At 39.4% G+C, this 20,257-nt stretch overlaps 1 protein-coding gene across 6 annotated transcripts in view; it reads right to left on the bottom strand.

The window, feature by feature from the left end:
- Window positions 1–372: 372 nt before the first annotated feature.
- atp11a (ATPase phospholipid transporting 11A) overlaps window positions 373–20,257 on the bottom strand; it is a 147,880-nt gene continuing 127,995 nt past the window's right edge. For 3 of the 6 annotated variants that reach the window (XM_072578122.1, XM_072578123.1, XM_072578124.1), the window contains 3 exons: window positions 18,582–18,685; window positions 17,378–17,543; window positions 373–1,089 (listed from right to left, as the gene is read on the bottom strand). In XM_072578122.1, the coding sequence (XP_072434223.1) occupies window positions 826–1,089; window positions 17,378–17,543; window positions 18,582–18,685 (534 nt within the window). In that variant the 3' untranslated portion in view covers window positions 373–825. Of the gene's footprint in view, window positions 1,090–3,791; window positions 3,901–12,965; window positions 13,081–17,377; window positions 17,544–18,581; window positions 18,686–20,257 lie in introns of all 6 variants that reach the window. The other 3 variants (XM_072578126.1, XM_072578127.1, XM_072578125.1) reach the window with 2 other exon arrangements.

Below are 20,257 nucleotides of genomic sequence, written 5' to 3'. Positions count from 1 at the left end.
GTCTCTAAAACCTTGTGACCCATTGTTTTACGTTGCATCTTTTAGCAATCTAGCTGAAAATGTGACAATGGAAACACCTTAGCCGTTGGATTTCACTTACACCCTGACACCTCCTTTTTGGAACCTAGGAAGAGATCAAAGGGCATTTCCAGTTGTTCTTTCTCACCTCCAGCTGCTTACCTTCATTTCATCCCTTCACCATCTATTCCTAGCTTTTTGTAGGTGATGCAAACATTTGCGGATCAGCTCATAAGCATTAGCCACTCTCTCTTGCTGCTAAAAACCTCGTTAGTTTTCTGTGATCTTTTCATTAGTGTCTATGACTAAGCCACCCTGGAAACAGCTCCTTAAAAAGCCGAATGACAATCCAAGTAAAGTACATCTTTTGAAATATTGTTTATGAACTGAATATTTTACATAAAAGTTAAATATAGGAAGCTTTATTAAAGGAACAGAATATAAAGTAACATTAATATACATATCAGGGGCTGACAGATTTTCCTTTTGTTGATGCTGCCTTGCTGATACTTTGATGATCAGTTTGCTGGATGTTACATGGTTTTAGTATTACTGGATAACAAAGTAGCATCATAAGGAATACAGTAGTCATGTACCAGTCACACAGTACCAGACTGTGCCTTAACTTTGACTTCAGCACATGGGACTCGCTGTCCAGGAAGAATGCAGGATGTCTTATTCAAGTCTCAGTGGAGGATAGTTGAAACATTGGAGTCCAGAAAGACTTAAGTTTTTTGTACAATAATCTCTCGAAAACAGGAGTCATCAAACTTAAAACCACAGGATTCAAATGTAATGCTCTGTCAGCTAGACTGTAGTTTCCAAACCTGATGGAACAAAAATGCAGCGAGCATTGGATGGATAATGGTTACCAGAATAGTCAAATAGTGATGGATTATTACAATAATCATCCTCTGCCCAATACGTATGTGTCACCTTCCTGGAATCTGCAGAGATTGACTTTGATTGTTGATGAGATCGATAAATGTTGTTTGTGTAGGTGGAACTCGGAGGAGGAGCCAGTGGGCTGAATTCTGATACACGATCCTTCTTGGATTGTCTAAGGATATCCTGCCACCAAACAAAACCAGTTATTAGCTTTGTCAAGAACAAACTTACAGTTGGAAATTCTCCAAATCACAACTATAGATTACTGGATTTTGAGTGTTATGGAGGATGCAAGACTGTGGGAGTATTGTGGAATGGTGGACACTGGGGAGATTGGGGAAGGAAAGGTTGTGGGAGAAGGTAGAGAAGGAGAAAAATTGGTTGATACAGTGCTATAAAGCAGACTGGGTGAGTAAAGCTATGACTCATGGAATAAAAGAGACAATAGCAATGTGGATATGAAATTGGCTGAGTAACAGGCAATAAAGAGTGTGCACAAATGCTTATCGCGTTGAAGGAAGAGCTGAAATAGCATTCCCCAGAGGTCAGTGTTGGGTTCTTGCTTTTACTAATATATATTCATGATATAAACCTTAGTGGACATGGTAATGTTGTAAAATTTGCAGAAGATGCAAAACTTGGAAGCATTGAGCACTCAGAGGACAGTGTAGAACTTCAAAACGATTGAAACAAGATGATGGAATGATCAGAGGACAGGTATTAGATGAAAGTCAGTGCATTGGTATGTTCTTTGTATTAAATAAATCCCTTCACATATCGTATAAAATATAGGGCATAATTCTAAAGAGCAGAAGCACCTTGGTGTATGCATGCATAAGCCACTTAAGGTTGCCAGACAGATTGAATGGGTGGTTAATAAAGCATTTAGTATCCTGGGTTTCACTAATAGGGGGATTAAATATAAAAGCAAAAGGGTAATGTTGAATTTATAGAAGACACTATTCTGGCCTCAATTAGAGCACTGGCCCTAGGTCTAGGCACCATACTTTATGAAAGATACAAAAGCCATGAGAAAGGGTTTAGAAAAGATTCACAAGAATGCTTTTTGGGATGAGGAAATGCAGGTGTCAAGATAGACTGCAGAAGTTATGAACACTTATATTTGCAGAGAAGAAGAATGAGAGGAGATCTGCCAGAGGTATTCAGAATCAGGAAGGGTCTGGACAGAGGAAATAGAGAAACTAATCCTAATTGGAAAAGAATTGGAACGAGAGGGCACAAATTTCAAGTATTTGGCAGAAGCAAAAGCGATAGGAGGAACATTTCTTCACATACTCAGTGGTTAAGGTCTGAATTGCAGAGCCTGATTATGTGTGGGTAGAGTTGCTTGATGCCTTCAAAGAGAATTAAAACGCTAGCTGAAAAGGAAAAATGAGCAGGATTACAGGGAGGTAGCCAGAGATTGATACAAATGCTTATTGAAAATGTTTGTGGAGATAAGATCGGCTGAACAGCCTTCTGCTAAACTTCAACAAATCTGTGATTCTGAGACTGTGGGGCTTTGAGGAAACGAGACTGGAGACTGTTGGAGTGAAGGCAGGCTGTGGGAGTTTAGGAGATAGGTAGTTTGGGAAAAGGAACATTATGGAAGTGTCAGGGAATGAGAGACTGGAGGAGGGTAAATTATGAGACTACAGGATTGGTGGGCAACAGGAGATCTGTTCAATTTAATTTAATTGAAATGCTCCTTGATGATCTGGTCTCTAGTAGCTCGAGCAGGTAGAAGCACTGCTGGCTACTGCCTCTCCTCCCTCTTGTTCTCTGTATTTCTTGATATTCAGATGGTAGTAAGGGCTGGTCCATTATGGTGGCAAAACTGTAGATCAAGCAGCAAGTGACATATCTGATAACACATTCAAGAATGTGTTACAAAGCTCCTCCAAATAGTACAGACAGAGGAATCATTGCTGAGCTTGCTCGATGATGTTCCTGGCAGCTTGGCTCTCTGTGTGATCTGTTCCTGTGCCCAGGTTTCTGACAGGAATCAAGGACCCCACCCATAGACTATATATATATTATCTCCCAATAGACATGTCATAATTTAGAGGTCTGATTCGAACAAAGGTGGCACAGAGAACTGGTACAAGTTAGAATTTAAAATTATATCTAGGATGGAGGCAGGGAGGTTAGTGAAGGAGAAATCCTCCCTAAAGACATGTTATGTGTCTAGACAGTTGTTCAATGCATTTGCCCCTCCCTTTTGCATTGTACTTGTTTGCCTTTCTTGCTGAAATCCCTTCCCGGATTAAGGTTGGGTTTGGATACTGCAACCAATTTATTACTGAGGCAGTTAACAACACTGCCAAACCAGGATATCCCTTTGCTTTGCAAACAGACTTTCATAAATCAAAAACCCACAAGTTAACCAGCAGATTAGTCTATTCGTGCTGCTTAGTTTCCAAAACACAAAAATGTACACTCCAATACCTCCTTTTTGAGGTGCCAGAATATTACACTTTGCAGCTCCTAGATTTCAGGCTCTGAACCTGAACCATCAGTGAGATCTACATTCATTCTCTGGTGGTCTGATCTTTTGATGTATCAGCAAGTGCAGAGTACTTCAAATGGAGAAAGTGGCTGGCCATACTCCCTGGTCCAATTATCCTGCAACAATTTCCTATTGAGGTGTGCATGCACTGGTAGGTGGCTTTTTTGGATTCAAGACTTAAATTCTGACTCTTCTGATGCAGTTTTGCTCAAGTCATGGTGCAATTTTTGTAAAATTGAGTTTTTGACGCATTGATCTTTCAATTTGCTCAGAACATGGTTAAGCTCCTTTTACACCAGAGAGTATAAAGCAAGATATGCTGAGAGAAGCAAGCAGAATGGAAATCAAATATGACCAAAAGATGTGTGGCTATTACCTAATCTTTTATATTACGCCTCAGCTGTTGATTGCATTCTCCAAAGAAGTGGTTGTACGTTGTTTTCAGAGCCTGTTATTACATTGCCAGCTTTATCTTTGAGCATCTCCTGCAATGATGAGGAGAAACTCCTTTTAAAGCAAAATGTCTATGTTACAGAGGAGAAAACATCCTCCACAATGGGTTTCTCTTTTTAACATCAGTTAAATGCTTGTTTTTCTTAAACTAAATGTTCAGTGTGAATAAGCATTTGATTTATTAACCCAGTTTAGAGCACTTGAACTTGGATCTGTATTCCAGTTAAATGAAGTAAAATCACTGAAATTACTGGAAATGTGGTAGAGACAGACTTTCTTTCACCACAGTGCCTTCAACGACGACTTCAACTTCCAGACATTCCTTTTCCAGGGAATTCCAATAATACTGCACAGTTTGCACAACAATTATACACTAATTACATGACTGAGCAGACCAGAGCACACCCATCTGTCTCCAATTCTACATTATACACAAGGTACATCTTTTTTTACCCAAGCTTCACATTATATACAAATTCATCTTTGTTAGCCATGAAAATGTAGTCATTGCTGTAAAGTAGGAAAACACAGCAACAAATCAACGCAAGGCAAGGTCCTCCAAAACATCAAGGTGGCAATTACCATTTACAGTGCTTACAGTGATGTTGGTTGACAAATAAAAATTGGCTCTCTCTCAGGAGAACTTCTCTGCTCTTTCAAATAGTAGTTGGGGGATACTTTATCCCAACCTGAGAGCTCCGATAAGGCCATGATTCAATGCTTTACCTAAAATATGGCACCCTGACAGTGCATCACTCCCTTAGCACTGCACTGAAGTCTACCTTACGTGCTTAAATTCCTGGAAAAGGACATGAACCAATAACCATCTGACGCTGAATCAAGAACTTGACCCACTAAATCAAGGATGACATGTTTCCTTACCGTTGCAAATTATTATGGGCAATCCATCATTAGTGTAAGACCCAGACTTATACAGCAGTTCAGTTGAGGATATAAAATACAGTACAATAAGAGGTATCGCTTCTTTCTGTGTCCTACTGCTACAGTGTGGTGACCTACATTCCATCTCCTTATCAAAAATCTCAGTTCCTGTTCATCACTTCACATAAAGAAACTTCAAAAACCTTTCCACAAACAATGTCAATGCATTCAAATTCACTGCGACCACAGCGTGTATGAAAGTGCATCACAAGTTTCTGCATTTTTAAAAATCTGGATCCTTCTCCTTGTTGTCAGGGTATGAAGAATGATGTTCTTATCCATAGGCTTATGCTTCTTCTCATTGCAGATGAGTGAAATGGCTGATTTCTGTGTTGCTGCTGAAGATTCCTGGAATTGAGACATCCTTCCTTCATTATGGCTCAAAATTGCAAGCAATGTGGTTAAAGGGGAACCAGTGGATGTGCTGTATTTGGATTTCCAGAAGGCATTCCACAAGATGCAACAAAGGTTACAACACAAAATAAGATCTCACAGGTAGCGTAACATATTAGGATGGATAAAGGATTAGTTAGCCAACAGGAACTGGGGGTAGACATAAATGAATTGACAGGATGTGGTGAGTTAAGTGCCACATGAATCAGTGCTGAGCTTCAATTATTGACAATTTGTCTCAATGAATTGGATGAGTGGACTAAATGTATGGTTACTAATATGACATGAAAAAAATAACTAGGAAAGTAAGTTCTGAGGAGGACAGAAGAGCTCAGCTAAGGTATGTGGATAGGTTAACTAAGCAGGTAAAATTTGGCAACATATACTTTGAGGAAAGGTACACTTGTTGAATTTAGTAAGAAGAATAGAAAAGCAGCATATTATTTAAATAGGGAGAGATTGCAAAATTTTGCAGTTATTATGGTAAATGAATCAAAATATAGTATGTGGAGAGATTATGGTAAATGAATCATAAAAAAAAATTGTAGGAGCAAATTACTGCAACTGCTGGAATCTGTGCTGAAAGCAAAAGCTGCTGGAGATCACAGCGGGTCAAACAGCATCCATGGAGAGACAGCAAGCTAACGTTTCGAGTCTAGATGGCTCTTCATCAGAGCTGATGTAAAGAATGGCAGCGTTTGTGTAATAGTGCGGTTGGGGGGGGGGGTGGGAGGAGAGGTGGGAGATGGGGTTTTAAGAGAATGTAACAAGGAAAGCTAAATGAAAGGAAAGAAATGGGAGCGAGTTGACAATTTGAAGATAATGAACTCAATATTAATTCCAGAAGTTTGTAAAGTGCCTTGTCTTAAGGTCAGATGTTGCTCCTCTAGTTTGCGCCGTGATTCACTGGAACTTTGCAGCCTGCCGAGGATAGACAAATGAGCACGCAAGCAGGATGCTGTGTTAAAACGATCAGTTATGGGAAGTTCAGGGTCATGCTTGCTCTCGGTGTTGGTGGTTAAGCAATGGACTTGGGGGTCCCAGAGGGAATGATCACTGCGATGTAGGTGCAGCAAGTGATTAAAAAGGCAAACTGAATTAATTTGTTTATTGCAAAGAGAATTAACTATAAAAGTAGGAATGTCACGCTACAGTTGTATCGGGTCTTGATGAGACCATATCAGAAGTACTGTCTGATCTCCTTAGGAAGATATATGAGAAGCAGTTCAGACAAAGGTTTATTTGACTGACTCTTGGTATGGGAGTGAAGAAAGTTTGGATAGATTTGTCTGTATTCACTGGAGTTCAGAAGTGTGAGATACGATCTTACGTAAGATACAGGAATATATAAAAACCATGTAGGACTTGCCCAAAAAATAAGGGGTTGCACATTTAAATTTCAGCTGAGGAGATTTTTTTTCTCACTGTTGTAAGCCTTTGGAGGTCTTTCTCCACACAGTAGTGAAAGCAGGATCACTGAATATTTATAAGGTAGAGTTAGACAGATTCTTGATTAACAAGAGTATCAGGGTAGACTGCAATAGTTACCCCCAGAAATATATCACCCACGATCTTTATTGAATGATGGATTTAGGCCTAAGGAGATGAATAGCCTATCCTCCTTTAAATCTCATGTAAGAAGAACCACCCTCAATATGGCACTCAACCTTCAATGGCAGTAGCCCAAGAAACTATAAAAGGCAGACATTGCAGGCTATCAAGGAAAGGGAGAATTAGACACTTTGTCCTGGGAGATGACCACATCCCTTAGATTAGGTTGAATTTGGTTAATTGTTGGACAGAGGAGGGGGACTGAGAATCGAGCACATGTGGAGATCCAGAAAGTAGTAATGACGGAGCTTCAGCTCTTGTTTTTCACTAAGTACAAGGTACTTGCTACCTGTGTAGGTAATAACAAGGACTGCAGTATGAATGGGAAAACACGCATGACACCACAGTATAGGAAAGGACTGAGTGGGGAAGAGTGAAAAGGAATGTGACAGAGTCAGGAGTCAGTGACGGAAATAGATAATATTGTGCAGCTGCAGCCAGGAGCTCCAATGCCATGCCCACTTGACACCAAGATTAAAGCCATCTTCTGTATGGGTAGAGAGGACTTGGAAGCAGAATGATCCATTAGCTGTGGTCCATGTAGGAGCCAACATGTAGAACTAGGAATGATGTTCTGCTGAAACAATTTGAGGGGTTAGGGTGCAAATGAAAGAACTAGAATTAAACATAAAACAATGTTACCTGAACAACACACAAACTGACAAATAAATTAGAGAATGGGATGTGTGGCTCAAATAATAGAGAAGTTGGATTTCAATTCATATGACATTGGCATCAGTACTGGGGTAAGACAGACCTGTTCCATTGACATGGCCTGTACTTAAATTAAGACTTTGAATTAAAAACTGGGCGTGGTGGGAGTATGATAGGTAAGATCAAGTGAAAAGAGATTTAGAAATCTAAACACAACAAAAACAGAGTGCAATATAGCAGTGTAGTGAGGGAAAATGTAGTGAGGCTAAAAATGAGGGAAAATGTGCAGAGTTGGAATTGAGAAAAAATGAAAGGCAATTTCATTGAAATATATATAACTCTTAAGAAGCTTGACAGGGTAAATGCTGAAAAGATGTTTCCCCTCAGGGGAGAGTCCAGGAACAGAGGCCATAATCTCAGAACAAAGGGGCATTCAATTTAAGACCAAAATGAAGACAAATTTCTTCTCTCAGAGGGTTGTAAGTCATTGGAACTCCTTACTACAGAGAGCAGCTGGGGAGCGTTGGAGTTGGGAGGGGGGGGGGGAATCCTTATCTTTATTTAAGGTTAGGATAGATAGATTCTTGATTAGTAGGGGAAAAAAGGGTTATGAGGAAAGGGCAGAAGTGGGCAGGTAGAATGCTGCATTAATCATGATCCCATTGAATGGCCAACCAATGTAAAGGAGCCAAATGGCCAACTCCTGTTCCTATTTATAATGGTCTTAGCTACAATGGAAAGGTGGGAGAATGGTAGCAGGTCAATTACCTCTGTAGAGAGCCAGCAGGGGCACCAAGGGCAAAGTGGTCTCCAATTGTCTTGTAACCATTCTATGATTACAATCAGAGTAGGTCAGATACAGGGTTTGACGGTAATACTGCACAAATAGAGCCTATGCAAAAAAAAAGTGGTAAGAAGTAAAATTAAAGGTTCTTTATATTATGCATGAAGCATTCATAATGCAGTAGAAGAATTGGTTATACTGTCACAGACAAAATTGAGAGGGGAATTGAATTATTTATGGTCCTGTCTTCTATCCATAACAGAGGTGGTTTCTAAATCGTTTATTTTGATTTTCTTTCAAAGGATAATACGATGTGTTCCTCTGACACCCTCTATTTGTGAAGTTAAATTTTTAAAAGACCTACAACAAACTCTATTTTAGGGTTAAAACAAAAGGATGGTTTATACAAGTACTGAACCTAGTGATTACTTGCAGTAGACATGCAGAAGCATGCAAGGAAGAAAGAAGAGAGAAAACAGAAAACAAGTTATAATCACATATAATTTAGAAAGAAGATAGAGGAAGTGAGTCATATGAATTGGAGGCCAGTAACTCAATGTGCAGTGAAGTTTCTTGCAGTTGGCTGCTCTGCCAGAATTCCTTTTCATGGGATCTCAGATGGCATGGTATTATGATTCTTGTAGAATGGGTTCATGTGAAATACAGTAACCTTCATGGATATTACAGTTTTGAAAGATGTTAAAATTAGAGTGAGACTTTAGTTGAAACTGGAGGTGCTTGTTGTCAGTTCCAATGTTAAAATGCAGCCTGACAAAAATGCTCAGAGCTATATACTTAAAGTAATTCAAAAACCATAAGTTTCCTTCATGCTTGTTCAGTTAAAGAGATGGCTTCAATACATCTGGTCAAAACCATTACATACTGTGAAAGATCACTACAGAGCTATTAGCGTCATTTCAATTATAATGTTTCATTAGCCTTCCCTTTTTTTTTTAACTGGCTGACGTTTAGGAAGACATCTCGTACTCTGGTCCTTTGTGTTCGTTTCACTGGAATGTCTACAAAATGTAAGAGCATGAAATTTCCAAGAGAATGATGAGTTACTTTTTGACTACTGGACATATCTGAGGAACACAATCTGTGGTCAATAGCTGCCAGCTTAAGTCTGGCAAATGTCCATTTTTAAGAAAAAAATTAACAAAAGTATATTGTTTAAAATATTTAGGATCTGTCTTCACACTTTCTAAGAGTGAGAGGTACAAATAAAGGTGCATAGCTTGATATAATCTTGGAAAGCTATAGTCACAAGGTGACCAAGACTGGGAATTAAATATTCCAGTGTACAACATTTCAAAAAGCTGTTTGAAAGTAGTCCTGAATACGACAATAATAAGAAAGGATTTTGGCTCAGAATATAAGGAAATAAACTGAATACGGGTGTAGATGAGGAACAACATCGATTAGAAAACACTGATGGGAGTAGATTTTGCTTCCCTAATTAGTTATACCACTGCACAAAGTATAGGCAAGAAATAATCACAGGTTGCAATAAAGGACATGTAATAGTCTTGAGGGAATAGACAATTCAAATGAACAAAGTTAGTCTGAAGATGAGCTTCCAGACGGTTTCTGTGACAGCTTCTTAAAACAAAACTATAAACTATAAAAAAACTGAAAAGAAATAAATCTATTTTAGATATAGTACTATATAATTAGTCAGAGTTCATAAGTAATTTCATAGCAAGTGAACCTTTGGGAAAAGTGATAATAAATTGCATAATTCCATAGAATGTTTGACAGCAAGGTAATATATTTGAAAAGAAGAATATTTAACCTAAACAACAAAGGGCAAAATTGGGTGTGATTAATAGCATTAAAAAAATGGAAAAGATACAGTGAGAAACATTTAAAGAAATAGTTCACAACATTCAAAAAATATATTTAAGTAAGAAAGCTTAGTGAGAAAGATCCATCCCTACTTTACATAGAAATTTAAAGATGAGATAGTTTTAAAATAAGACACTTATAATGTTGAGAGGAATAAAGCAAGCCCGAGGATTAAGAGACAGTACTGGGAATTAACAATGGGTGACCAAATAGTTGATAAAAAGATCAAAATGTGAAATAAACTAGTCCGGAATATAAAAATCCGTTGTAAGTATTTTTCTAAGTATTAAAAATTACAGGATGAGGTAAAATAAACTTTTGTCCCTTTGAGGCGCAGACAATAAATTATCAAGATAACAGGAAATGGAAAACGTAAATCATTTAGTTATAGAAATAACAGGCATGAACTATTTAGCAAAGAAAGAAGGTGAGCAAGAAGTCCATATAAGTGAAGTACTTAAAGTAAATAATATTAGCAGAAAAGAAATGTTGGAGAAAACTATGGGATTAAAAGCTGACACTTGAAGGAGTTCTGACATTTTAAATCCCAAAGTTTGAAAGGAGAAAGTTGTACAGAAAGTGGATGCACTGTTTATGATATTCCAAACTTGCCTATATTCTGGCTCAGCGTTTGGAAGCTAGCAAATGTGGAACCACCGGTTAGGAACAGAAGGAAAGATAAAACAAGGAACTAGAGGCAAACAGGAATGCATTAGTTCGTTATCAAGTAAATGCTTGAATTTATTATCAATGACGTTTTTAACAACTGATTTGCAAAATCAAAGTATGGACAATCAAAATCAACATGGATGTAGGAAAGATAAACCATGTTTCGCAAAGGTGTTGAAGGTTAGTGAGGTTGTAACTAGCAGGGTAGGTAAACGGGAGTCAGTAAATACAGTATGCTTGAAGTTTCAAAGGTATTCTATAATGAGACACACAAAAGGTTAATTTGTAAAATAAGTGTGCATAGATTTTGGACTAGTATATGAACATAGATGGAGCATTTGTTAATAACAGGAAGCAGAGTGTAGGCATAAATGGAATACTTCCATGTTGGCAAGCCCCCATTACAAGTGGCATGCCACCAGGATCAAAGCTGAGGCCTCAATTATTTACAATCTCTATTTATTATTGAGATGAAGAGAGTGAGAGTAATACTCCCTAGTGAAAGCTAGCTGGGGATGTAATCTGTGAGATATAAAGAAAATGCAAAGAGATTTGAAAGGTTAAATGAGTGAGTAAAATGTAGCAGATGAATAAAATGTGGTGAAATGAGAGGTTAGTTACTTTGATAGTAACAGGAGAGAAAAAAATTACAAGGAGTTCAGAGAGACTTGGATGTACTCATACAAGAAACACAAAGTTAACATGCAGGTACTGAAGACAATTTGGAACAGCAGTGATATATTGGCTTTTATTGTAACTGGACAAGAGCATAAGAACACCAAAGTCTTCCTACAGCTGTATAAGGCTTAGGGAAGGCCACATTTGTGGTACTATCCAGAATTATGGGTTCAAGATTTATGGAAGGAGGTACCTCATCTGTTTGGCTCCTAGGATGAGAAAATTATGTTATGGTGAAAGGTTGAGTAAACTACCTAAACGCTCTGGACCTTAGAAGAATGCAAAGTGGTCTTATTGATACACTTAAGATTCTGAATCAGCTCAACAGGGTAGATGCTGATATGTTGATTCCCATGGCAAGACTCTGAAGATTAGTGTCACATAAAACGTGCTGACTGGTCAGTTCGGACTTAGGTATGGAGGAATTTCTTTATTCAGCAAGACCGTGAAGCTATAGAATTCTAACCTAGATGGCTATGATTACTCACTCAATGATGTATTCAAAGTTGATGTTGCTAGAATTTTGGTGGAAGGGATATCATGGGATATGGGAATCTGAAAGGAAAGTGGAATTGAATTTGGAGGGTGGTGGAGGTCAGCTATGATCTTGTTCACTGACAAAATGGCTTTGCTTGCCATGTGTCCTATCATAGTTCCGAATTGTTCTGTTCCTATGCAAATTTCAAGGGTGAAAAATTGAAAGCAGAAGAACATGAAAATCAGGAGTGGAAAAGGCAGGATAATCAGATTCTGCACTTATTAACAATTGCACACTCCTTGCAGAGAAAGCAAGGATTTTACAAATTTTCTGGGAGATTTTGGGAAATAATGAAGTATAGGGAACCTGTTATAGCTCTTAACACTCCTGACCTACAAGGGGACTATCAGATAACTACTTCTTTCTTTTGTTGTCTTCTGTATATAATATCTCTTGGATTGCTTTTTTTAACAGCTACAAAGAAAAAAAGAGCAACAAGCTCATATTAATCCATCACCTCCACAAACAGAATATTGAAAAGTCATGTGTAACAGTGTGCCATCACAGTAGTACAGACAATAATCTGTAATGGCCCCCTAATTTCCATAATGGTGCCCATGTGCACAAGGACTGCATCAATGCAAGGAAAAAGCCTGCCATCACCTTAGAACAGGACCTTGGACCTAATCTTGTGCAACATTTTTGTCCCTTTGAGTGCACCCTCTGCAATCAGCTCCTAGGAATTTTCCTTCAACCAAGTGAGAATGTTAAAGTTGAGCAACTTCGACCACTGTTGTAGAAACTGCGTAATCTCTCATAACCCATAGATTCTCAAACATTAATTTCTGAATCACATTGCTTTAAAGGTCAAAGGTTACCTGTTTGATTTGCTTCTTAACAGAATGGAATATAATTGGAAGCCTCGGCTCTCATCAATTTGTTTTCCTGATAGCCTCCTTTAAAGGGATAGGTTTTTATACTTTTAAATATCCACTGATAGTCGTAACCACAATGACATGGAAAATCCAGCTCTCACGCACCTTAACATTAGAGACAAGAAGTATCACCTTTTTTCCGTTAGAAACTTAGACTACTGGATGTCTGGGAAAGCATAAAGATGGTGGACTGTTCAGCTGAAATGTACTTTCGCTTGGTCTGTGTTTTCCCAGATGAAAGTAGGACATGGGAACCCAATATTCATTTACAAACAGCGAAGGATGAGTATTCAGGAACAGCAGAGGTAGGGCAGAAGGAGAGAGAAACACAAGGGATTAATCTGGTTAAAGGCAATATAAAGAGAAAGCTGTTTAAATACATACAGAAACTTGTGTACAGAGCATGCTGGAAACTATGCACACAGCACAGCTGAAAATCATGCACAGCACATGCTGAAGGTCATGTACATGCAAGTTGATGGTCATGTATAGCGCATCCTGAAAGCCGTGTACATATATGCTGACAGTCATGCACAGCACATGCCGATAGTAGTGCACAGCACATGCTTAAAACCGTGCTCAGTGCATGCCAAAAACCGTGCACAGCGCATGCTGAAAGCATGCCCACACAGCACATGCAGATAGTCGTGCACACAACATGTGCTGATAGTTGCATACAGAGGATGCTGATGGTAGTATACAGAGCATGCTGACGGTAGTGTACAGCGCATGCCGACGGTTGTGCACAGGACATGCCGACGATTGTGCACAGGACATGCCGACGGTTGTGCACAGGACATGCCGACGGTTGTGCACAGGACATGCCGACGGTTGTGCACAGGACATGCCGACGGTTGTGCACAGGACATGCCGACGGTTGTGCACAGGACATGCCGACGGTTGTGCACAGGACATGCCGACGGTTGTGCACAGGACATGTCGACGGTTGTGTACAGGACATGCTGATGGTAGTGTACAGCGCATATTGAAAGCATGCACACACAGCACATGATGAAAGCTGTGGACAGTGCATATTGAAATCCGTTCAAGGTGCATGTTAAAAGACATGAGCAACATACATAGAAACCTTTAACACATGCAGAAATCCATTCACAATCGCTTGGCAAATTTAACAATTCCCCAAGATGAATACGTGAAACTTATATGTGTTTTAAAGATAAATTTAGGTCGAATGCAGATTCAAAGAAATAGAACTTTAAAAACAATGTATCTCACTCCCTGTGAGAAAGAGATCACAATGAAATGTACACTGGTTTGTTAGAAACCATTGGTTAAATAGAAGCTCAAAAATTTGAACACTGCAGACATCAGGACTAAAAGAAAAAAAAAGTGCCTGTGCACAATAAAATGTAAATGGTGAAATAAGCAATCATCATTGAAAACTTGGCATTGACAAGCTGAAAGGAGTTTGAAAACTATGAAACATGCCTGCACATGACAGAAACACTCTGATATATGAAATATGTTTTTGCGTGGATGAAATGTACCCGCTGCATGGCCAAACGTGCTTATGCAAAATCTTTCTATGCCTGAATGCTGCAAGACTAGGATATTAACCAGGACAGGCTGCTAAATAGCAAGTAACATTCATACTCTATAATTGCCAAGTAATAATCATCAACTCTGCCTTAACAGGTTCTCAAATGGATGATAAGTGCGATGTACAAGCTCTGTTATAAGCACGGCACATGGTGTTGAAAGGGTATGTAAAGCATTGATATGAGAGTTGTGTGGTCTGTCTAGTGCCAGAATTTCTCCTCTGCATGTTCCTAGCGAAGCTTTCAATGCTGTTGGTGCCACCAACCTTTTTGATTTTGGTGGATCACATCACCATCTCCCATGAGTGGGTGGGGAGATAACTGTTTAGGGATGCTTTGAGAATATCGCCAAGGTGCGTTTGCAGTCCTCCTGTGAGCCTCTTGCCACATCCTCGGTCCAAGTAGAGTAGGGATCCTGATGTCAGGTAAATGATCATGTGAAGATCTGATTTTGAGTGAACAACACATCGAAGCTGGACAAATTATCTGTAAGTTGGCTTCATAGCATCCTGCAAATCCGGTGGCAAGGTAATCCAATAGCAGCATCATTTCCAACCAGAGAGAATCTAACAATATTCTTTTGACATTGAATGGTCTTACCTTTGTTAAATTCCCTCCTATCAACATTCTGGGTGTTTATTATTGATGAAAAATTTTACTGATCCAGCTACGTCAATACAGTGGATACAAGAGCAGAACAGAAGCTGAGTATTTTGCAGAGAGTAACTTCTCTGGAGTCCCATAGCCTTTTCACCCTCTGCAAAGGCATATGTATGTGATGGAAGACTCCCCACTTGCCAAAATGAGTCAAAATTCAGAAATTCCCCTAGATAACAGCACTGCTACCTCTACCACACCAGTGCAATGGTTCAAGACAGTGGTTCACTGTCAACTTCTCAAGTACAATTAGGGATAGAAAACAAACACAAGCCATGTCAGTGAAGATCAGATCCCATGAATGGAGTGGGCTGGCAAAGAAAGGTTGATGGGAAACTCCTGAGTTGATGCTGTGGGCTGAGAAGGGAATGTAATGCTGAAGATGGTCCGATGAACAAAAGTAAGACCAGTAACTGTGTGAGGGTAGTCCCACAGAACTGAATAACGAACGAGAGGGTCTGAAGAACTTGGCTGATCATGCCCAACACTATGAAATCATCCAATAAAGAAAACATCAGTGCTGTCATGGTCAGGAAGCACATGTTTATGATTGAGTCACCATTTTGGCAGAAAGCAAGGCTTTGTAGATCTGGTAGCAGACGTTTCAGGAATCCTTGGGTAATTGGTTGGGTAACTGGCATGAAAAAGTTGTTGAAGAGATTAACTCTAGCAACCATGTTGAATGAGATGGCCATTAAAAGAGTTGAATGGGTCACTTGGGTTTTCTGGCTCATTAAAGGAATGTTAGCTTTCACAAGAGACAGATTCCAAGATGGATCGAAAGAAAGAGAATAAAAATAGGTAGCTCACTGGCAAAGTATGATGCAAAACCTTTTCTCAAGTAACAGAGATTTACATACAACAAGGTTTTAAACTGAGGGGCAAGACGATAGGATGCAAAGGAGTCCCCATAAAAATGGGAGTGCAGGAGTTGTGAAAATGATTTGTAGATTGTTGCTTCAAGCTGTTCAATGATAAGCCATGAGAAGTGAGGCCCAGTTTGGAGAGAGTAAAGAAACAAAGATTGCAGGCAATCAGGAAAGACCCCAAGAACGAACAGAATTCAGAGAGCAAATACAAGGAATAGCAAGTTAACCTATAAACACTAACAACTGATCCAGTAAATCTATGTTTATCAAAGTTACAAGTGGCAACATCTGTTTAAAAAGGAGACAGGCAGAGAAGGAGGCATGAAAATCGAGAGCCTGGATTACCAAAGCAGGATAAAGTTCATGGTCACAAGAGTTGAATGGAGTGGCACAACAAACATCATGAACAACATCAGCAGTTCAGCAGAAGTAAAATCTGTAGCTCCAGCACTGGATAAAAAACAGTAGTATATTGGAAACAATTTGTGAGGTAAGAAGGTAAGGTAAGATTGGTGGGAATGTTGTTTCTAATAAATATATTAGAAAATATATGTAGCAAACATATTAGGTTTCTTGAATAGCTGAAGTTAGGGATCAAAATACACAAAATGAAAAAGGAGAGTTTAAATTCCATGTGCATTTGAACCTACTTTCAAAGAATATTTTAAGAGATGTCCCCACACCCCAAAAACAGGAGGGTTTCAAGAAGGCAGTTTAGCACCACCTTCTACAGGGAAATAAATGCTAGCCCAGCAAACAAAACCCACATCCCACAAATGAATAAAAAAGTTATTTAAAAAAAAAATCAGGTCCTCAATATGGCTGTGTAACTTTAACGGCTTAACCTCAGCTTGGAACAAAATTTATTGCTTCACGTAACTGACAACCAGTGTACGGCTGGCACGCAATTCATTTGGGACAGAAACAGAAGCAGCTTACTGGCTCCTTGCTATTTTAATGGCAAGTGAAAGTATTGTCCACTCCATATTTCCCTCAAAGGACGCATTCAGCATTTCAGTTTCACCACTTAGACCTGGTTTCACTGCATGCCATTCCACTTACCACCCCATACCTGACCAAATTATGCCTGAAGAAATTTGGAGCCAAACTGCCTGAGCTGCAGTTATCTGCCAATCACAGAATGAATGGGTTTTTTTTCCCATGACTATCTCATTCTAAAAGTAACATCTTATTCAAAATATGTGTACACTTTTCAAATTTTGCAATTAATCAACCTGTTGTGAACCAAACAACTGTGAATTTAGTCAGACGCAATGCAAAATTTCCTCCACAATCTATTTTTTTGCCAATGATCCAAATAAAGAACAATAATACAATCATAGCCGATTGCGATGTGTTACACATTCAGATAGCAATTGATATTGTTATTTACTGATAATTTTTGACACCACACGCTGTTCATTACTAGTACCTGAAGTTTCTGTGTCGCTGTTGGCCAAAGTTGCCTGCAAAGCACTTTTTTAACTACATCTGGAAGGAGGCTGATTGTTATTAGCAGGATAATCCCTAACCAGGCCGGCCCTGTTGAAAGCATCTGCATGAAGACATAGTACATTCTCTGGTAATTCAGAAAAGGCCTGAGAAGAAAATAAATATCATGAAGGAAAAGCAAGGGCAGAATAATTTGATTCAAAGACAAGAGAATGAAATTAATTTGAAAAGTACCCCTCAAGAACTGCAGCAAGTCAAAAATGCAGCTCAACATCAGTACCATCTTAAGGTCAATTAGGAATGGATGGGCAATAAATGTTGGCTCAGCCTAGCAATACTCACATCCCATAAACACATGGAACATAGATCAATACAGCATAATACAGGTCCTTCGGCCCTCAACGTTGCGCCGACCTGAAGCCCATCTAACTTACCCTATTCTATTATCATCAATATATTTATCCAATGATCATTTAAATGCTCTTAAAGTTGGTGAGTCTTGCAGAGAGGGCATTCCATGTCCTGACTACTCTTTGAGTAAAGAACCTACTAGAACATAAAAAGAGAAGCCTAATGCGAGACGAGAAAGAGTCAGCCAACCTGATTGAGAAATTGGTGTGTGCAAGCTCTCAGTTTGCACAGAGTTGGAGTTTGCATCAATTTGCATAAGACCAAGGGACTGGTCCCAGGGCAGGGGATGGCTATTGACAGCCGACCTTCTGCCGTCATTTCAGACCCCATCATGCCTCTCTGAACCCAAACTCCAGAGATCTCCACTCTGTTCACCCCAAAAAAAACTTTCCCAATGTCCTCCATTCTGGGAGTAGACGGAGGTGCTGAGGTTATGGAGTTGCCAGCCTTAGATTGGCCAACAGCTCAAGGTCGACAGCACGTTCTGACCTCAGCAGAAAGCTCTCCAGTAACCAATCAGCTGCCTGGCTGCTGCCTTCCTCACTGTGGTAGCTAAGGGTTTCCCTCTGAGAAATTCTCCTGCTTTCAGACTTAGTCCAAACTGGAAATCCTGACATGTTGCTATCTCACATCTCGGAATGAAAAAAAGTTTTATTAAACAAATACTTTTTTTAAAAATGTGAGCCTTTTTCTCTATCCTTCTGAAACCATTCATTATTAAATTCGTTCAAAGGTTTTGTTTTACATTCAGCCTGTGTCTTACACACACTTACCAGATAATACCTCCCCATAGGAAAGAGAAGATGATGTAAAACAGCAGCGAGCCCCATATTACAAAGTGGTTTACCCATGTCCAATTATGAGTGTCTAGTGCAAGCTGTGAAAACAAACATCACACATTTGTAACCAGCCATCTGTCAGGATACAAGTTGAGACATAAAACATTAGCAAGCCAAAGGAAAGGAACAGAGACAGTTTCCTATATTCAGCCTATATTGCCTTATCGGAAAGCATTTAACTAACTAAGTTGAGGAAATATTGAATTTTAATGAGGTTTTCATTTCTCACCTTCGCTCAGTAAATGATTAGGTTAGATTAGATTACTTACAGTGTGGAAACAGACCCTTTGGCCCAAGAAGGCCACACCGACCCTCCAAAGAGCAAACCACCCAGACCCATTCCCCTACGTTTACTCTTTCACCTAACACTACGGGCAATTTAGCATGGTCAATTCACCTAACCTGCACATTTTTTGGACTGTGGGAGGAAACCCACACAGACACAGGGAGGATGTGCAAACTCCACACAGACAGTTGCCTGAGGTGGGAAATGAACCCGGGTCCCTGGTGCTGTGAGGCAGCAGTGCTAACCACTGTGCCACCATTGACTGAACTAAAAATCTATCAGAATACAAAACATAAGGGAAATTTTTAATGGTTCACCATTACATATTTGACAATTAGCTGAGTAGAAGCCAAACAAATCCATTTGGGAAAGCCCTGTGGAAATTTTGAAAATTATTTTTTCGATACAGATCTCCCATCACATGACAGGAGATGTTGCAATGACAGGATGTATAAAGGAAATTAATGTGGGCAAAATTTAAAGTTAGCAGATGGCACAAAATCAGAAACGTAATAAACAATTTGGTTATTAGAAGGCTTTAGGACCACATAGGCTAGCAAAATCAGCATGCAAATTTATGGCATACAAACTTAATGCAGAGAACTGTGACTTGTAATACATTTTTGTGAAAAGAAAGAGGAGAGGCAATATAAAACAATACTATTACTTGTAAGGGAAATGGTATTCTAGTGACCCATAAGTGTTCACACCCAAATATTTGAAGAAGGTAGAGCATGCAGAGAGGATTGTTAAGAAAGCCGTGTAGGATCCTTTGCTTTATAAACACAGAATGAATTATGATAAACTTTGGCAATAGGCTGATTATAGATAAGCTGGAACACCGTGGTCAATTTTTGGCACAACACTCGAAAATTTGGCAACCTTGCAGAGGGAGTGGACGTACAAGAGTTCAGCTCCCTCGGAAGGTGCAAGACACAGCAGCTTTTCTGGTGTCCAGTGCCACATTCTCAACTCGATTCTTCACCAACTTCCCTATTCTCCGCCAACACTCACCCACTACCCCATTCTCTCCCACTTTCTGCCCAGAGCACCATTCTGCCCCTGCCTCTCATTCAATGCTTCTTCCCAGAGCCTCCATTCACCATCCCACCCTCTTAATGAGTTCAAAAATTGGTCAGAAATCCTCGGGTCTCCTGAAAACTAGGCATGCTGAGCTGTTTGATTCTTGTCATGCAATAGTTACAGCATGGAATTGTGCAGTTTCTTTCGGGTAATGCTTAACTCAGTGAGTTTCTTAGATCAGCTCTATTTGCTAATGTCTCCGCCAGTAAATAGAACTCTAGTTGTGTCTCTGATTCATTTC

Source organism: Chiloscyllium punctatum, chromosome 9, assembly GCF_047496795.1.
Source record: "Chiloscyllium punctatum isolate Juve2018m chromosome 9, sChiPun1.3, whole genome shotgun sequence".
Lineage (NCBI taxonomy): Eukaryota > Metazoa > Chordata > Chondrichthyes > Orectolobiformes > Hemiscylliidae > Chiloscyllium > Chiloscyllium punctatum.
This window is presented reverse-complemented; position numbering and strand designations above follow the sequence as displayed.